The sequence below is a fragment of the Rhinopithecus bieti genome, unplaced genomic scaffold (assembly GCF_001698545.2).
Source record: "Rhinopithecus bieti isolate Rb0 unplaced genomic scaffold, ASM169854v2 scaffold_19018, whole genome shotgun sequence".
Taxonomy (NCBI): domain Eukaryota; kingdom Metazoa; phylum Chordata; class Mammalia; order Primates; family Cercopithecidae; genus Rhinopithecus; species Rhinopithecus bieti.
Window position 1 is genome coordinate 2208874 of NW_016809658.1, and position 20443 is coordinate 2229316.

General features: G+C 41.4%; 1 protein-coding gene and 1 pseudogene across 8 annotated transcripts in view; one reads left to right on the plus strand and one right to left on the minus strand.

Moving 5' to 3' along the window:
• The window catches only part of SERTAD2 (SERTA domain containing 2), a 126623-nt gene that overhangs the window by 83679 nt on the left and 22501 nt on the right, over positions 1-20443 (plus strand). The window contains exons 1-2 of one of the 8 annotated variants that reach the window (XM_017890049.1): positions 4998-5087; positions 6212-6338. The exons of 3 other annotated variants lie outside the window; for them this stretch is intronic. Coding sequence is in view for 2 of the 5 variants with exons in the window: in XM_017890046.1 (XP_017745535.1) it covers positions 5205-5320 (116 nt within the window). In the remaining 3 variants the exon portion in view is untranslated. 4 more of the 8 variants (XM_017890050.1, XM_017890047.1, XM_017890046.1 and 1 more) reach the window with 4 other exon arrangements.
• Positions 8523-8983, minus strand: LOC108540818 (40S ribosomal protein S10 pseudogene; annotated as a pseudogene).

Consider the following 20443-nt stretch of genomic DNA (forward strand, 5'->3'; position numbering starts at 1 on the left):
GTTAATGTATGAGGTTTGGTATATGTGCTTTGTTATATCTTATTTTTGTTGAAGGATTTATTTTTGCCAATTTTATAAGTTCCAAGTAACCAGTTCTCTCTGGATGAATTGTTTTACACACCAACATTTAAAAACAGCCTGCATCAGTTTCTTCTAATAATCGCCAGTTATACGGGGTTTTTTTGTTTGTTTGTTTTTGGTTTTTTTTTTTTTGAGATGGAGTCTCGCTCTGTCACCCAGACTGGAGTGCAGTGGCCCGATCTCAGCTCACTGCAACCTCCACCTCCTAGGTTCAAGTGATTCTCCTGCCTCAGCCTCCCGAGTAGCTGGGACTACAGGTACATTCCACCATGCCCAACTAATTATTTGTATTTTTAGTAGAGATGCAGTTTCACCGTGTTGGCCAGGCTGGCCTCGAACTCCTGACTTCCTACTTTGGCCTCCTAAAGTGCTGGATTACAAGCGTGAGCCACCACGCCTGGCCAATCACCAGTTATTCTTATATAGCTTAATTACAAAGTGCTTATGTATACTTTGCCTACCTTGATCTCCACAAAATCATGAGAGATGGGCAGGACATATCTTAATATTTTACAGATAAGAAAGCTAAGGCATAGTTTGAGGTTATTGAGTAGATTTTAACTAGGGATTGCAGCTGAATCTCCCAGGGAAGTTTTTTCACCTACACATACCAAGGTATCCCAATTCCATGGGTCTGGGGCAGGACCCAGGTACATATATTTTGGAAAAAGGTCCCAAATGATTCTAATGTGCATAGCTTTCCCAGACCTTTTTCTCAGTCCCCTCATCCCCCACCTCTGCTCCCACTGAGAACTGCTAGGTTAAAGTTTTTATCACCAGTAAGTGGTTTATTAAGATGTTTTCACCTGCAGGTTATAGAAAATCCAACAAACAGTGGCTTAAATCTGATTTCAGTGGTTCCACTATCAGTTGGTGTCAGAGTAATGCTCCCTGTATGTTACTTTACGTGGTGAAAGAGACTTTGCAAATGTAATTAAGGTACTTGAGATTGGGAGATCATCATTATCTGGCTGGGCTCCGTGTAATTACAGGGGTCCTTGTAAGAGTGGGGCAGGAGCATCAAGTGCAGAAGAAGGTGGGATGACGGAAGCAAGGGTTGGAATGATGTGCTCTGAAGATGCAGGAAGGGGTTACAAGCCAAGGAATGAATGCAAGGCAGCCTCGAGAAGCTGGAAAAGAGGGCCTCCCCTGAAGCCTCTGGAAGAATGCAGCCCTCAAAAAACCTTGATTTTTAGACTTCTGACCTCCAGGACTATATGAGAATAAATTTGTGTCATTTTAACCCACTAAGTTATAATTTGTTACAGCAACAATAGGAAACCAGTACAACTGGGAAGTATAAAATGCAGATCCTTAAGCCCCTCCCACAGAGATAAAGTTTGAGTAGAGTGGGTGAGGTTTAGGGAGCTGTGTTTAAACTAGTCCTTAGGTGATTTAGTGGCCTGTGGTTTTTGGCCTGTTAGCCTGTATCTACAGAGTTACAAAATAATCACAAGGCCATTTACTGTTTCCCTCAGATGTCTAGAGGTGGGTGGTCCCAGCATGGCAGGGTTGGGAGTGGGAGTGTCGTCAAGGACCCAGGCCCCACCTGGACCTCTGCTCTACTCCCCTCAATGTGTTGGTCTTTTACCCTATCCCCTTTTTTTTTGAGACAAGTGTTCACTCTGTCACCTACCCTATCCCCTTTTTTTGTTTGGTTTTTTTTTTTTTTTTTTTGAGGCAAGGCGTCACTCTGTCACCCAGGTTGGAGGGCAGTGGCATGATGATAGCTCACTGCAGCCTCAACCTCCTGGTACCTCCTCAACCTTGCCACCTCAACCTCCCGAGTAGCTGGGACTACAGGTGCACACCACCACACCTGGCTAATTTTTAAAAGTTATTTTTAGTAGAGATGAGGTCTCGCTATATTGTCCAGGCTGGTCTTGAACTCTTGGGCTCAAGCGATCTTCCTGCCCTTGGCCTCCCAAAGTGCTGGGATTACGGGTGTGAGCCACCACACCCGGCCTTACCCTTATTCTTGTTACATCATGGTCACCGATGGCTACCAGAAAGAAGATACCTTCCCAGAACTTCCAGCAGACTTCCCCTTACACCTGACTAGCTAGAACTGCAGCACCTGGCCATCTCCAGCTGCACAGGAGGCTGGACAGCAAGAAACCTCACATGGTATCTCAAAACATTATTCTGTGTCCCTTCTCCTCCTGGGAGACGCGTGCACCCCTCCAACAACACTTACCTTTCATCTGGCTGTTGTCTCCCTCTTCCAACATGCCTGTTTAGTATCAGGTCCCTTTTAAAATTATCTCAGGCTGGTGGCTCACTCCTGTAATCCCAGCACTTTGGGAGTCCCAAGGCAGGAAGATCGCTTAAAACCAGGAGTTTGAGACCAGTCTGGGCAACAAAGTGAGACCCCTGTCTGTATAAAAAATTAAAATAATAAAATGGCTCCTGTCATTTTGGAAAAAGAAAACACTAATTTATTTAATCTTTACAACTCCATGGAGTGAGTAATTTCCCTTTTTTTTTTTTTTTTTTTTTTTTTTTTTTTTTGAGATAGAGCCTCACTTTGTTGCCCAGGCTGGAGTGCAGTGGCTGGATCTTGGCCCACTGCAACCTCCGCCTCTCGGGTTCAAGCTGTTCTCATGCCTCAGCCTCCCGAGTAGCTGGGATTACAGGTGCCCACCACCACACCCAGCTGATTTTTTGTATATTTAGTAGAGATGAGGTTTCACCGTGTTAGCCAGGCTGGTCTCAATCTCCTGATCTCATGATCCGCCCGCCTCAGCCTCCCAAAGTGCTGGGATTACAGGCGTGAGCCACTGCACCCGGCCTCAAATGTCATTTTCTTATCAAGGTACATTCAATCACCTCTTTAAAATTGTAGCCCTGCCCCATACATATATACCCAAGCACACATTCCCCATCCTCTTTTCCTGCTTTATTTTTCCCATAGCAGTTAATTTCTAATATACCATATAATTTACGGATTTATTCCACTTTCTCCCACCATCCTGAATGTAAAATCCGTGAAAACAGTGATTTTGTGTTTTGCTTGCAGCCATATTCCAGCTCCTAAAACTAGGATATAGTTAGGCCAGGCGCAGTGGCTCATGCCTATAATCCCAGCACTTTGGAAGGCCGAGGAGTATGGATCACCTGAGGTCAGAAGTTCGAGACTAGCTTGGCCAACATGGTAAAACTCCGTCCCTACTAAAAATACAAAAATTTGCTGGGCACGATGGTGCATGCCTGTAATGCCAGCTACTCGGGAGATTGAGGCAGGAGGACTGCTTGAACCCAGGAGGTGGTGGAGGCTACAGTGAGCCAAGATTGTGCCATTGCACTCCAGCCTGGGTGACAAGAGTGAAACTCCGTCTCGGAAAAAAAAAAAAAATGCTAGGACATAGTATGCTTTCAATAAAGTTTTGTTGGGCTGGACGTGACGGCTCACACCTATAATCCTGGCACTTTGGGAGGCCGAAGCGAGCAGATTGCTTGAGCCCAGGAGGTTGAGGCTTCAGTGAGCTTGATCATGGCACTGCACTCCAGCCTGGGAGTTAGAATAAGACCCTGTCTCAAATAAATAAATAGATAAATAAATAAATGTTGAATGAATACATTCTTTATGCACGGTTCCGATTAGGTCTATGGGGCAAATTTCTAGAAATGAAATGACCACGTTACGGGATATAGAAATTTTAAAAGGTTCTTGATACACATCACCAAAACCCTGTCTTTCCCAAGGTTAAATCAGTGTGTACTCACATCAGTAACTGTGAGACAACCTGTCCACTGTGCCCTCACATTGTTAACAACTTTAAAACAACTTTAGCCAGCTTAGTATGTAAAAATTACAGTTCTTTTAAATTTGTATTACTTTTTCATGCATTTCTCCCCTTGATAATGATGAGTTTGGGTCCTTTGCTTATTTATAAAATTTTGTTTTAGTGTTTTCTAATTTAGTATTGATGGTTTTCTAATTGATTCATAAGACCTCTTTAGGTTATAAAGTTACTAAGTCTTTGTTACCTGTGTTGTAGTTATTTTTCCTGGTTTGTCATTTAAAAAAAATTTTGCTTATGGTGCTTTCTGTTATATAGTTTTTGTTAGTGTAGTCAGTTTTATCTTCATAGCTCTTTTGCTTTATGTTTGGAAAGGTCTTATCTACCTCTAAGGTCAATTATTCATCTGTAATTTCTTTTAGTTCTCTTATGTTTTTTAATGTTATTCTTTAATCTCTGGTGTTTTATCATATTGTGTGAGGCAAGGATCTAATGCTAGTTTTTCCTCCCTAAATAATAAACCATTCATTGCACATGCCTTCCTTACCTCACTTATAAGAATGTGTCATTAGTGTATGCTAAATGTTTTCACTAAAGTCTGTTCCAAGTGTTTCAATTCAGATTCATTTATATATTTCTTTTGCCAGAATCCAACTCTTAATTATTGTTTTTAAATATATTTTAATATCCTCTTTTAATTTTTATTTCATTTTTTCATTTGTTGGTTTGTCTAAGTAAATTTTAGAATCATTCAGTAAAGTTCAAGAATAAATGGGGAGTTAACTTCCTAAAGTGAAAACCACATCATGCCATTCTCCCATGGAAGATCTCTTAATGACTTCAGAACATAAAGGCCACACTCAGTGTTAACAGCCTCCAAGACCTTCCTAGACCTGCCCCAGCCAAACTCTCTAGTGTTATGTATTGCCACTCCCTGCCTGAAATTTACACTTCAGATCTGTACCCACATCACATGCTATTTCTCACCTCCCTATCTTTGCTCATCCTGTTCCATCTGCCTTTAATGACCTTGACTAATGACCTTGACTAATTCCTGTTTACCCTAAAATCCATTTCCTGGCCTCATTCCACACTGGCCAGGCTCTGTGGCCACTCCTGCATGTCCATTGTCATCCTGTGCATGTCTCTTACACCACATAACCCATTGCATCACAATGATGAGTTAATCTTCCACCTGAACTGGGTGGGAGCATCTCATGTTCATTTTGTATTTCTAGGACCTACCATGCTACCTGTCATACAGTAAGTCATATGGATGGATTAGAGGAGAATATTCGAGACTGGAAATTGGGAGACAGATTGTTACCATAATCAAAGTGAAAGATAACTAGAGTATTGACTAGGGCAGCAGTGGGAGAAATGGGACATATATGGAAAATAAGAGAGAAGACTGACCGGGCTTTGTGTCTGGATGAATGTGAGGGTAAGAGAGATGGAAGATGCTTTGAATCTGAGATTTCCAACGGAGACTCCAGGTAGATGTTGTACCTTAACCATATTGAGGCATTTGGGAAGTAGGGGGCAATTTAAGGAGAATATGATTGGGACACCTTTAATTTGGTTTGAAATTGGAGATGCCTTTTTTTTTTTTTTGTCTTTTTTTTTTTTTCCTTTTGTGGAGAACGGGGTCTCGCTGTATTACCCAGGCAGGTCTCGAACTCCTGGGCTCAAGCTATCCTCCTGCCTCTGCCTCCCTGAGAGCTGGGATTACAGGCGTGAGCCACCGCGCCTGGCCGGAGATGCCTTTATGATACCCAGTGGAGATGTCTTATAGCCAATGGGACATGAACAGGTTAATTATATGCTTTTATCATTCAAACCAGGACCTTTTTGAAATTGACACAGAATGCTATTAAACCAGGACCTTTTTGAAATTGACACAGAATGCTATTAATAATTATGCCAGGATAACAAGCATAAACCAGGAATGACCCTTATAAACTGGGTTGCATGGTCTTCCTGTATAAAAAGGTCACATCTGGAGCTCAGAGAGAAAAGTCTGGAATGTAGTTAATGATTTGTGAGTCATTAGCATATAGGTGCTCTGAGAATGGGTGAGATTGCCTAGGGAGAGTTTCTAGGAAAAGAAGAGAAAAGAGGCGAGACAAAACCATAGAGAATATTAATATTTGCATAGTTAACTATGTAACTGGGATTATTAACTGGGAAATTGTTTTTCAAAACACTTACATTCCTAAATTTTTCTGAGGATTCTAGTATCCTAATCAGCCATTCCCATGTCTGCTCCCAACCCGACCATGAACCATGGCCATCTTCATCCTGCCCCTCACTACAGTACTTTACCCCTCTCTCGCCCTCTGTGCAGCCAGAAGTTTTTGTTGTTGTTGTTGTTGTTGTTTTTTAAGTTTAAAACTACAGGTTTATAGGGAGGGCAGAGGTAGAGGAGCCAACAAAGGAAACTACAAGTGGCCAAGGAGACAAGAACCAGGAGACTACAGTTCAACTTGAAGGACACCTTTGGAGGTCAGTAAGGTCAGTAATGTCAGATGCTACAGAAAGGCTACATAGTATGAAGAACTGAGAAGTGTCCATTGGCCATGCCATTTAGGGGCCACTGTTGCCCGTTTGTGGGATGGTCAGTAGAGTTGTTCTGCAGTAGGCAGAGGAAGCAGGAGGAAAAATAAAGTTGTGGATAGACAGAAGTAGCTACCAGCAGCATTCCTGCAGCATTAAACATGGGGAGGATTGATTCCTGTTTTAAAAGTGAAGATAGAATGCATTGAATCTGTAATTTGTTGATTGCAACAAGGAGCCAGTAGCAAGGGCAAGGCTGAATGTACGAGAGGGAAGAAATACCAGTCTTCAGTCATATTGAAGCTTTTTTGCTCAGTCTTATTCCCTTGTCAGGAGCACCTGTGCTGTGTTATAGTTGAATGCCACCAGTCTGTTCTAATAGGTGTCACGTTGACTTTAAACACTACCATCCAAATGTCTTTCTGTTTGGTTGGCTTGGGACCTACATAGTTCTTCCTCTTTTTCTAAAGACTGAAGATGGGAACATTTGAAGAGAATATAAATTTGCCTTCTAGTTGTATTGATTTGCTGATCACTGGTAAAGTGCCGATAACCCATCAATCTAGGTTTATGGGTTAATGGGATGCATCCTTGTTGATAGATTTAGAAACCTATACTGCACGCGAACCTACTCTTCTAGTACATACATGTGTGTCTGTCCATGGTGTCGTGTATGAGGTGGAAAAGTGAGTTTTTACACCGAAATGTGTTTTTATCTTGAGAAGTTCCATTAAGAAAAAACATGTTGAAATACAAACTGTTCTGTTTTCTGATTTGCTATCTCATAGTAAGCAGTTAGTTGTAAGATTAACTTCCTCAGAGGAAAGAAAGCAAGGACACCAGCAAAAGGAAAAGAAATGTTTAATTGCTCTGCAAAGGCCCCAACATGCTCTGAAAAGTAAAGATTTCAGGCTTAATGTGCATGGAACAAAAGACCGTTGTGAGCTGTGTACAAGAGTTGGTGAGAGTTTGTATTCTGCCCCTTTTTTCTGTGGGAGTTATTTCCTGTTGTTGACTAGAGTTCTTTATTTAGAACCACCTAGCTTCAGAATGCCTGCTAGCTTGCAGAAAAGTGTGTACTTAAAACATAGGCTTATTTCAAGACAATCTCTTTGAAAAAAAGTCACACTACACATGCACTGAAACATCGTGTTCCCAAAGGTCAAGATCCCCAATAAGAAGAGACATAAGAAGGAGCTGCAGTGCGTTTCGTGTAGCACTTGGTGGTCATCTGAACACCTAGTGAAAGATACTTTATGGGGAAACTGTGTTTCTATTTTTTACTTAAAAAAAAAAAAACAAGATTTCACTTTTTAGTGCTGAGTTCTTTGTCATTTTAAGGAAGTAACAAGAAGCCTTCCATATTTTGTTAGGAAGATTTATCTTTGTTAGCATGATAGAAGTTCACCTGGCAGGTAAGAAATACACCCAAAACAGGCATTAAACCACTTATTCTTTTATACTTGTGCGATGAGCTGGGCTTCCTATTAAGGAACTTTAGGTTGATTTAGCATTATCATTGGATTTTACAGTCTAATATAAAGAGAGAGCGAGAAGGATAATATATCAGAACGAATGAGAAGAATAAATTGTTTATTACTGAAATAATGGGAAATAAATGAATGCTTGCAATACAAATATTATCCAATATTAACAGGTGCTAGAAGTTGTAGGAAAAAAAATCTTACACAGTTCTACTTCATAGGAAACATAAGGAAGAAAGAAGAGAAAATGTATTTCTTTAACTTATATTCTGAAACAATGAAATAATTAGAATACATTTATTTGCTTTTGATACTTTGACACTTTTTAAAAAGACATCACCTGTGTGTCTCTCCCTGATTCTATTACCCTCCTCCTGTTACCAGAGGTAACTACTTTCTTGAATTTTTTAATCTATTTTCTATAATTGCATACATATGTATCTATAAACTATATATGCAGTGTTTTGCATGTTTAAAAATATTTTATATAAATAGTGTATATATTTTATAACTTGCTTTATTTTAGTCAGTATTTGTTTTTGAGATATAACTTTGTATTTTGAGATCAACACACGATACATGGTACCTTTAGTTCTTTATTTTATTTTAAGTTTTTTTGGCTGTAAGTTTATTCAATGCAAAATAATCCTCTCTGATTTTACTGAGGTGGCTGACCACGTCCACAACCAAACCCGCCTCTGCACTGGAATTCAGTTGCTGACCCAGCCCCAGCCTCAGCTTTCTTGTTGGCATCGGGGGCACAGCACTCCATCTGTAGGTATCTCTGTAGGCTTCCCCTCTTGTGAGTCTTGCAGGTTGCTCACCCCCTAGACCTTTAGGCCGAGGCCTGCCAGCCTCTGGATGGCTGTGGCGTAGGGTGGCAGGCACAATCTCTGGGAGCACATGAAGGTACCAGTAGAAATGTCTCCAGGCAAACTGTTCCTTCATGCAGCCTCAGGACTTGAAAGACTGCATGGCCTTCATGACATGAAGGTTAGGCACATTCTTGTCTGCCAGCTCTGGGTGCTTAGGCATGTGGACATCCTTCTTAGCCACCGTGACTGCCTTCTTAAAAAGGAGTTCATAAACGGCAATCCGGTTCTTCTTAGGCATCAACATTTCCGTAGCTGTAGGTTCTGGGGCCAGGGCTGGAAAGACCTTTAGTTCTTTTTAACCACTGTAGTGTTCAAGGGTATCGTCTTGATGATCTTTCAGGTTACTTACAATATTTTGCTATTACAAGCAATACTGCCACAAAGATTCTTCTTCTATGTCTCCATGGGGATAAAAACAAGAGTTTCTCTAGATTCTAGACTTAGTGCTTCTCATCCAGAATTCCCCGAGAGAATTAAGCCCCAGTCTCTTAAGGTATCTTTGAAGGGTAATGAATTAATGTCTGTCCTGTAAGTCTGGAATAGTTCAAATGTTGAGCTGGAGCTGGAGATTGATAGCCACTTCTAGAAATGAATGTGCTAATCTCTTCCTAATTCTTGAGTTCAGTTGGGAGGCTTGAAATCAGCTATGCTGATACCACAGAAATCAGCAAATGCTACAAATAAAACTTCCCTCCCTATCCCCCTAGCCGGTTGTTAAACATTTGCTAGCACACCACAGATTTTAACTTTATACCATCCTTGGGAGAACTTAGGAAACAGTCACTTGAATCCTTTTCTGTAGAGCTTACTTTTCTGTATGAGAAAGACTGTATGTGGCAGGGTGTATGCATCTCCAGCTTTACTAGACAGTGCCAAATTAGGCTGGGCATGGTGGCTCAGGCTTATAATCCCAGCACTTTGGGAGGCTGAGGCAGGAGGATTACTTGAGACCTTGGAGTTCAAGACCAGCCTGGCCAACATAGTGAGACCCCATCTCTACAAAAACACATAAAAGTTAGCTGGGCATGATGATGTGTACCTGTGGTCCCAGCTATTTAGGAGTCTCAGTGGGAGGATTGCTTGAGCCCGGGAGGTCAAGGCTGCAGTGAGCCGTGTTGGCACCATTGTACTCCAGCCTGGGCAACAGAGCAAGACTGTCGCAGAAACAGCAAACAAACAAAGAAAATGCCTAATTATCTCCAAAGTGGTCATACTAAATTATATACCCACAAGTTTTGTGAGAGTTCCTTTTTATCTGCCTTCTATCATCAGTATTTGATATTGGTATACATATAAAACTTTGATTTTTGTCAATTTGATAGCTATGAAATATCTCTTTATAATTTGCATTTTTCTTTTTTTGTAGAAATGAGGGTCTAGCTGTGTTGCCCAGACTGGTCTCGAACTCCTGGCCTCAAGTATCCTACCATCTCAGCCTCCCGAGTGCTGGGATTAGCAGCATGTCCACTGACACAACCTATTTTGCATTTTTTTTTTTTTTTTTTCTGATGAAGTTGAGTGTCTATTCCTGTGTTCACTGGACATTTTAGTTTCCTCACCCATTTTTCTATTGGGTTTATATGTCTTTTAAAAGATTGATTCAGAGGAGTTCTTCGTTAATTCAGAATACTAATCTTTTGTTGATTCTATTTCTGTGACTCATGTATATCATTTGACAATCTTTAGCTTGCCTTTGTTTGTAGTGTATTTTGTGTAAGAGATGTTTAATTTTAGTATAATCAAAGCTATTTTCTTTATGGTTTGTTCATTGGGTGTTTTGTTTCTTAAGAAGTCAGAGTCCCTGCAGGAAACAGAATTCCACTGAAATGTTTCAACTAAAGAGATACTAGTGAAGGGACATTTTACAGAGATGTGACGAAAGTTGAGGCACAGAAGACAAATAACTGTAGGAAGCTGTCACTATCCTCAAGCCTAAAAGGGAAAGGGGAGGAAATGGTGTTGCTAGAACCCAGAGGAAGTTGGCATCCTGGAGAAGGGGCCACCTGGCAGAAGCTGTAGTTGTGGGGGGATGGGTACTCGCAGGTGAGGGCCCAAAGTAGGAAGGAGCAGGGAAGAAGTACCCCAGCTTCTCCACCTTCTGACCCATTGATCTCCTTCTGGTACCTTCTTTGTCTAAATCCAACTGGAAGCTAGTGAGCAAAGGAGCTTGGGTGAGGTGGTCCCTAGATGTCAGCATTTCAAGGCATGGAGCCAAGCAGAGGCAAGTGGAGAATGAATCTCAGATGAACTATAATCAGCACACTTTCCTTATCCTAAAGCCATAAACATATTTTCATATATTCTCTCCCGAAAGTTTAAAATTTTGTTTTACATATTTAGATTTTAGTCTACCTGAAATATGTTTTTTTGTAAATATTAGGCACCTAATTTATTTTTCATACAGGTAATCAGGTGGCCCTGAGCTATTTATTTGTAATTTTTTTGAGACAGTCTCGCTCTGTCACCCAGGCTGGAGTGCAGTAGTACCAACATAGCTCACTGCAGCCTTGAGCTCCTGGACTCAAGCAATCCTCCCACCTCAGTCTCCTGAGAAGCTGGGATCACTATGCTCGGCTAAATGTTGGTGTTTTTTTTTTCTGTTTTCTTTTTTTTTTTTTTTGCTCTGTTGCCCAGTCTGGAGTGTGGTGGTGCAATCTCAGCTTACTGCAGCCTCCGCCTCCCAGGTTCAAATGATTCTCCTGCCTCAACCTCCCGAGTAGCTGGGATTACAGGCGCCCACCACCATGCCTGGCTAATTTTTTTGTATGTTTAGTAGAGATCGGGTTTCACTATGTTGGCCAGGCTGGTCTTGAAACCCTGACCCTGTAATCCGCCCGCCTTGGTCTCCCAGAGTGCTGGGATTACAGGCGTGAACCACCGCACCTAGCCTGCTCAGCTAATTTTTAAAATTTTTGTAGAGATAGGGTCTCTTCATGTTGCCCAGGCAGGGTTCAAGCAATCCTGCCTCAGCCTCCTGAAGTGCTGGGATTATAGGCATGAGCCATCGTGCCTGGCCCTGAGCTGCTTACTGAATTCTTTCCTTACTGATCTGTAATTTCACTTCAGTCATATATTACACTTCTATATATGTGTGGTTCTGAACTCTCAATTCTGTTCCATTGATCTATTTATCTGTACCTACGTCAGCTCTACCCTGTTCTAATTAGTAGAGCTTTATAATAAGCTGTGATAGGACATGTCCCCTATCTTGTTCCTTAAGCTTATTACAACTGTGTTTGGCCCTTTCCTATTTCAGATGAATTTTAGGATTCATTTGCCAAGTTCCATTGAAGGAAAATATGGGATTTAAACTTCATTTAATTTGTTGATAAGTTTGGGGGAGAATCTGCATGTGTATAGTATTAACTATTCTTGTCCATTAAATGGTATGGCTCCCCATTAATTTTGATCTTTTCATCTGATGAACTTTTGGAAAGGTGTTTGTTTTCTCACTTTTCATTTCTGGCTGTAATGAGAAAATAGTAATTCTGGAATCTTTATTCTCATCGCTGTTAATTGTTATTAAAACTAAAAAGCATGATGTCTCACAGTTTTAAAGAGGCAACAAATCAGAATGGATTGAAAATGAGTATCTGATTCATTAAAATTTTTTCTACCTTTTTATAATTTGGGCTTTGATTTCTTAAAGGAAGCAAAACAGATACGATGTTGAAATTATCAATATTAGTCCCACAAAAACGATTTTTCTGTAGCCCAGTACTGGATTGTGCTGCACTCTGTGTAAAGAGGCCAAATGAGTATCTCTGCGCTCATAGTGAGGGAATCTGGCACTTTTTAAGTGAGATTTTTGACTTGTTGTGACTCTTTCAGATGTATGTTTTCTTTTAAATGAATCATCTTTAAATATATGCATTGTCTGAGCAAGTTCAGGATTGTAAAGTGTACATTTAATTGTAACAGAACAGAACAGCAGTGGGCGTCTGTGCTACAGATGATATTCTTAGGGTATTTGCTGCCATCCACTCTCCTTTCTAAATTTGGTGTTACAGATTCAACTTCTGTTTTTAAAAAGGGAAGTTGCAGATAGATCATTCACACTATTATTTTCTCCTTAAAGCCAGCTTCTCTGCCCATGTAAGGAGTTTCCTATAACCTAAACAAGACTTCTCTAAGAAAACCATTTTGAAACAAATATTATTCAGCAAGGTTAAATATTTTGTTCAGTATTTAAAGTGTATTTTTGAAAAAAGCAATTGACTAGTTTCACAAATGTACCTAATGTGGTGTTGGTGTCTGAGCTACTTGCTTTATTTTCTTCCTACTTGACTTTACTCTGCATTTCTGAAATTTTAGATATAAAATTTAAAACTAAAACAAAACAAAAGAGAAAGAAAACAAAATTATATATTTTATTTTATTTTCATTCTTTAATTTGTTTTGAGTCAGCTCTGTTGCCTAGGCTGGAGTGTGGTGGTGTGATCTCAGCTCACTGCAACCTCTGCCTCCTGGACTCAAGCAATTCTCATGCCTCAGCCTCCCAAGTAGCTGGGAATACAGGCGTGTGCCACCATGCCCAGCTAATTTTTTTGTATTGTTAGTAGAGATGGGGTTTTGCCATGTTTGCCAGGCTGGTCTCGAACTCCTGGCCTCAAGTGACCTGCCCAACCTCTGCCTACCAAGGTGCTGGGATTACAGGTATGAACCACCACACCTGGCTATAAATTTTAAATTATATATATATATATAGCAAAAGACTACTATTATTAGACAGGTTGGATAATTTTGAAAAAGTCTTGTTTATTCTGGCAACAGGTCTTTAAAAGACAATTGTACATTAGTGACTAAAAGGTAAAGCCTACGCAGTCTTGGCAAGTGTTACCTCTCCCCTAGAAGACTAGTAAAAATTCATGTGGCAAAGGGCTGATTCATTTTTAGTTGTATATTGTGTTTACACTTAAACTGTATCCTCTGTTCACGTTTATTTTCTAATGATGCCTCATAGCCTAAACTTGGAGGCACTTCCTGGGCACCTATTCACATTAAAGCCTCGATTTTTTTTTTAACTTCTCTAAGTAGAATTTTTATAGCTGAGACTTCAAAAAATGGTTTAAATATATTATTTACATTACAAAAACCACCATACTTAAAAGTCTTCTTTACTTGTAAGGTTTAAAGGTACTCAATCCTAGATAGTTTCTACAATAGATACAAGAATATGTAAACCAAAAGATAGAATTTAGTCTAGCCAATCATATAAATTTGCTTGATTTTAAAACATAAAAACATTTGGTATTAGAGTAATACTTTGGAAAAAAATTTTTCTGTCATCATTTTGCCATTTTTTCCTCAGAATTAACAGATAATATTCTTAACTACTGTCATATTTTTGTATTCCATGAACAGAAGGGTGTGAAGGTGACAGTGTTCAATGCTCATTTGAACCATTCAGGTAGCCATTGGAAAATTTGGATAGATAAGTCTTTTTTTTTTGAGACAGAATTTAACTCTTGTTGCCCAGGCTGGAGTGCAATGGCGCGATCTCGGCTCACTGCAACCTCTGCCTGCCGGGTTCAAGAGATTCTCCTGTCGCAGCCTCCTGAGTAGTAGGGATTACAGGCACCCGCCACTACACCCGGCTAAATTTTGCTATTTTAGTAGACATGGCTTTTTTTTTTTTTTTTAATTTATCTTCAGGTTGATGGCCTAAGCATATATTTTGGTTTTCTTCAACTCCTATCTGGCTTTTTTCTTTAACCTAAAAATCAAATGCTGCTGTGTTTTAAAACGTTATTTAATACTTTTCACTCTTAAAGTAAGTAGGGAGAGAAGAATCTTCATTAAAAAGTACAGAATGGTGGGATTCTGGCAATAATTTGGTGTCTATCTGCGAGGTTGTTCCCCATGTAATGATCCTGTTAAAATTAACTCTTAACAGTACATACTTCATGAGGGAAATTTTAGCAGGAAAGAGTAACCTTTTGAGTTTATGAAGCCGGTGTAAGTGCTTCAGCATTCCTCATTGGTCCACTTATTGAGTGATCCTTATTGAATGCCTGCTGTGTCAGGCAGTGCTGTAGAGGCTAGAGACAGGGTGGTAAACAAGAATGACCGTGTTATGAACCTTACTGGACATGAGTGAGGGGCTAGAGGATATGATGAATTTTATTTCTTTTTCTTGTGGTAGTTGTGGGTTGTTAATTCTGTGGGATAAAATGTGGTGCTAACAAAGCTAAGGATAGGCAGGGTTGGAGTTTTTTGTATAAGAAATAGAATTGTTATTCCATGACCCGAGTAGAGAGATGGAGCTAAGCAGCATCCAGTTCCTGGCCCAGCACTACCCTCCTGTTGGTCTCTGCACGTTGACTCTGTATTTCCTGGCTCTGCACCATCTGCTGTTTCTGAGGAGTATATGCTCTTCTCAAGACGCTCAGCACTCCTGGCTTTCACAGAATGCTTTAATAAATATTAGATCCAGACTTCCTTTGACCCTGGAGTCAGCTTGATAGAGTTCCATTGGTGGGTCCTTCTCAGATCCTCTGTTTAGTCCTCTGAGAGGTGGGTAGTAGTACCTCCCCTGCCTATGGCACAGGGAAGGCATTATGAAGAGCAAACAAGTGGATCCATACGAAAGCACCTTGTGGCCGGGCACGGTGGGTCACGCCTGTAATCCCATCACTTTGGGAGGCAGAGACAGGCGGATCACCTGAGGTTGGGAATTCGAGACCAGCCTGACCAACATGGAGAAATCCTGTCTCCACTAAAAATACAAAATTAACCAGGTGTGGTGGTGCATGCCTATAATCCCAGCTACTTGGGAGGCTGAGGTAGGAGAATTTCTTGAACCCGGGAGGTGGAGTTGCAGTGAGCCGAGATTGTGCCATTGCACTCTAGCCTGGGCAACAAGAGCGAGAATCTGTCTCAAAAAAAAAACCGCCTTGTAAATTGCCTTGCTGCTATACAAACTTAGGGGGTAGGGGTATTTCCAGTCTCACAGCTGGGTGACTTGAACCCTAAGGGGTAACAAATCTAGAAGAATATGGATAGAACTGCTCAAGTCCATCTTCTGGACTTAAAAAAATAATTAAAAGAACATACCTTATTGAAGAGAGCACATTATCATTATTTGCATTTCTAGTCCTTTCATTTAGAAATATGTGAACATGAACTTGGTTTTATATTCTTCCAGACAAGCTGAGCAGCTTCCAAAGCATTTTATCTCATTTTAGCCTTAAAACTCCTCCATGAGGATAGTCACGGTGTAATCACTGTTTCATAGACTCTTACTTAGCTCTAGGGAGGGGCTCTTGAAATCTTTGAGTCCAAGTTCCTTTTTTTTGCCAGGTGTGGAAGCAGGCCCAGTGCAGAGGGTCTGATTCGGCCTCCCTGCTCGCTGTGGCTGAGGAGCTAGCCCTGAAATCACCTGACTTAACAACCCTGTGCTCTTTTGACCAGAACTGGTGCTTATCCTAAATCTGTGACCCAGCTGATTAAGAAACTAAAAAGTCATAGATTTATCATGGTTAAGTAATTAATGTGTATAAGATCTTCAAACTCCTAGTCCAGGACTTTTCATCTCACCAAGCTGGTTCCTGGGGGCAAGAAAGGTCTGTGCAATTTCTAACATTCATTGAAATTCTCTGTGGAAGCTAGAAGTGCTCAGTGCCTTGAGAAGAGTGAGAACTCCTCAAGAATTGTGGATGGCTTATAGATAGGAAGAAATACAGAGTCGATGTGTAGAGGCGATGTGTGTTGTGTAGGGAGCTGGGGATGGGAGATGTTTCTGAGAAGAGACCACCAGTCTTAGTGGGGTAGTGTCCCTACAGGAAGGAACCCTGGAGTTGTCAGAGTCACCAAGAAAGTTCTTTGCATTTTGATAGACTGCACAAGGCTTTTGAAGATTCAGTGGAAGGAATAGGAAGGGAGTTAATAGGAAGAAAGCTAATGCCTAACAGAAGCCATCTTCTCCAGTAATAGTGAGAAGGGACTGATCCCAAAAGCTAGAAAAAAAGGAAATGGTTTTAAAAGCATTTTCTTTAAATATTGCCATGAAGATTGTGTTTCAGGTTTACATTTACATATTGTCAGATTTTTAAAAGAGGAAAAAAAAAGTATATCTTTAACAGACAAGTGAAACCTCCCTGAGAAGGTAAAAAGCAGTCCTTGCAAAGCAGTTCAACGTAACAACATGGAAAGCTTTGCAAAGGGGCCTTCACTGGAGCTGTAGTTCTGCTTTTATGAATTGTGACTTCAGGGAGGAGCAGAAAAAAACCATGACAAAAGCAGGTGGAAGAAGAGATGGAGAAAATTTGCAGAAGTAGAGGAGTTCACTTGCTGCTTTGATAGAATTGTTTTAAATTGTTAGTGGCTGAAAAGGACTGAATCCGCCTGTGCCATCTTTGTGAGTATTTACTTTTCCAAATCATTGTATCCTCTATTGACTCCTTAATAATCATTTAGGTTATGTGACTTCCAGAACTTTATTTTGAAGATTTATTCCAATTTTCAGTTATCTGAATGATGAGTCCACAGTTAGGATCTCTGTATTTTCCATGAAAAGCTTATTTAGCCTAGCTGACTTTATACAATTTATTTAATAACTGAAACATTTATCTTTTTTGCCATAAAACCAAGACCAATATTTGTAAGGTATATAGATGGATGATCATTACTGGTATTTCAGGTGGAACCTGAAAGATAAAAATTTAATAAAAGCAAAGGAAAAATGAAATTAAGTTCAAAACCTGTTTTAAAGTCTTTGTTTCTCAGTTTATATATCTAGCTTGCCCCTTGTGTTTTTGGTGTGTGCTAATTAAGTGCTAAAAGTGGCCTTCAGTTAGTGCACTAGTGTACTAGTCTATAAGATGTGAGGGCACAGAAACTTTCAAAAGAGAAGCAGTGAAGTGTAAACTAGTACCCAGAACTACAAAATGCCGAAAAGTACTTCTCTGAAATTAAACTCACGAGCATTTTTAAAATTTACCATCACAGTTCTATACTTATAAAAAGAATATTTCTTTTCTCCCTAAACAGATATGTTCCTGGTAGTTAAATGTGGATGACTAGCCTAATTTCTTATAACTGTTCTAAAGTTATGTTATATGAAAGTGAGAGGGAGAACTTCTAAATTCTGGATGAGGCCCTCAGAGTAGGATTATTTTAAATGAGATTTTGTTTTGAGATAAGGTCTCACCTACATTGGAATGCAGTGGTGTGGTCATTGCTCACTGCAGCCTTGAACTCCTGGGCTCAAACAATCCTCCCACCTCCGGCTCCTTAGTAGCTAGGACTATAGGCATACATCACCATGCAGGGCTACTTTTTTCATTTTTTGTGGCGATGGGGGTGTCGCTCTGTTGGTCTCAAACTCCTGACCTCAAGTGATCCTTCTGTCTAGGCCTCCCAAATTGCTGGGATTACAGGTGTGAGCCACTGCACCTAGCCCTTAAATGGGCTTTCAAATCTCCCAAAGAGTGAGAACAAAATTTATATATTCACTAAGCACTTCTTATTCACTGAAGGGAACTGACTTCAAAAGTGCAGGAAGTGCCTTTCCTTATCCCCACAGACTTGAATTTCTAGGGCTGGGTAGACTGCTGTTCTGGCCTGTGTGTCACTCAGCCTTGGGGTAGGGGATTGCATAAGGGGAGGGAGAGGGTTAACCAGCAGGTGTTAACCACATTGGCAGTTGTTGAAGCTGCCAGCTCACTTTAACTTCTTGGTCAAAGATGCCAGATTCTAAAAGTGGGGGAAGTGGGAGCTGTTTGTAATGTGTGCATTGATAAGATGTTACAGCCTTCAGAGGTATGAACGAATGGAAACCATTTCACTCCAAAAAACGCAGGTTGCTGGTCTCCTAAGAGCACAAACCTTTGTTTGAGCAGGTACAAAATACAGACCTTATAGACTTTAGCAGAATCATGTCTACCCTGGTGACACAAAATTGTCACTTTGACTTAAATCTTGTTATTTTATACAGAAACACTGCACTTGGTGTAACCTATTTGCTAGAAAATATCCAAATGTCACAAAAGTTCTGCAAGTGTAACTTCCTGCTTACTTTAATTCATGAATAGCAGTTTAAATTCACTTTAAATTCAACAGAGCTAATGCCTCTGGCCTCCTCTACAAAGATATCACAGGAAGAGATTATTGCAGCTTCTATTTCAATGGCTTTTCCTTAAAGTGAGCACTGAAAGTATAAGTGAGTGGGTGGTTAGGAAACTGTTAGTAGTTAATGTCGTCTCTAAACTGCAGAACTCTGGAAATGAAAAATATCTTGGCTTCACAGCAAAATGTTTGAATGTTATGCCACTCAGGCGCAAACTGAGCAAGACCTGCAGAGGGCCGGTGAGCACAGCTTCCATATTATCTCATTTTGAACGCCATTATAATGAGACTTTGCAAAGATATCCACAAATAGTTAGCTTTTGGCTTAGGTTATACTGTATAAGACTTTAATTATACTAAGGGTCCGGTAAAAACCTTTTCCATCCTCCTTAAAGATAAAACAAGAAGCGTTGTCTCCTCTATCAACATTTTAGCACGTTTAATTTCGATGAGATCATCAATTTGATTGATAACAAATCATTACAGAACAGTTTAAACAAGTCTAAATTTCTCTTGATGTTAACGACTTACAATCACCTTTATGTTAGGTCTTAAAGCTTTATTATCCTTAAATACAACTAGCATAGTGAACCATTAAACTCCAAAGTGATCTGAAATGATATTGATTGGGGTGGCAGCCAAAATTTTAAGGTGCCTGCCTGCATTGCTTTTTACATCTTTACACTGAATGCACGTGTAATTTTTAAAATAATCATTAATTTTCCAGTCGAACCATCTCTCTGGCCTCTTTCCCTAGTGCTCTTAAATTCTCACCATTTGGGCATACACACGTTCTCTTCCAACTAGTATAAATTTCGCTGGTAAATTTAAGTAGTTCCAAGCATAAGCTTACTCCACGGGAGGGAAAGGCTACCAACGTGAAACTTGTGGGCATAGGACTGCGCCTCCGACCTGGCTGCGTCTCCTAGCCTGGCTTCCCTCCTGCCGGGTCTGCACCGCGGCCCGGCCGACCCCGAAGGATGCAACTCTTTCGGTCCGGCTCCCCAAGTGCCGTGGACTTGGTGACCCACTTCGCGCGTCGGGCTGAGGCCACGAGGGCAAGGGACTTTTTCTGTCCCCGACTCACGGCTGGAGCCCCCATCCTGCCGTTCGGACCCGTGCGGGCCTCGGAGGAGTGTCCCGCAGCGGACCCCCGCCCAGGAACCCCGCAGGCAGCGAGACGAGCGCTCGGGCCAGTTCTCTGCCCCTCGCCCCCCGCGGGGACCCTGCCCGCCCCGCTGACCGGCCCCACGTTGCCAAATAGCTCAAATGCTTGTCATATTTGCGGTCGCGCGACTCCGCGGGCTGTGCACGCGCTGCACTCGCCGCCGCCTTTGTCACCAGCCGCTTCGTCATTCGCCTTAGCGCTTCTAGAGTGTGGGGGGCGTTACTAGTGGCAGTGGTGGTCCTCAGGCCGGAGTGTCTCCTTCTCTCTCTCCTCCTCTTTCAGCCCGTCCTTACGAGAAAATAGGGGCGCGCCGGCCCGGGAGGGAGCTGGGGGCGGCGCTGCCACCCGGCGACCCCTGCGCTCCGTCGCCCCTTCCTACTCCTCCGGCGGCCGCGGCCGGGCTCGGCCTTTATCGCGCCTCCCGGGACCGCGGGGGAGAGGCGGGCCGGGGCGGGGCCGGCGGGGGCG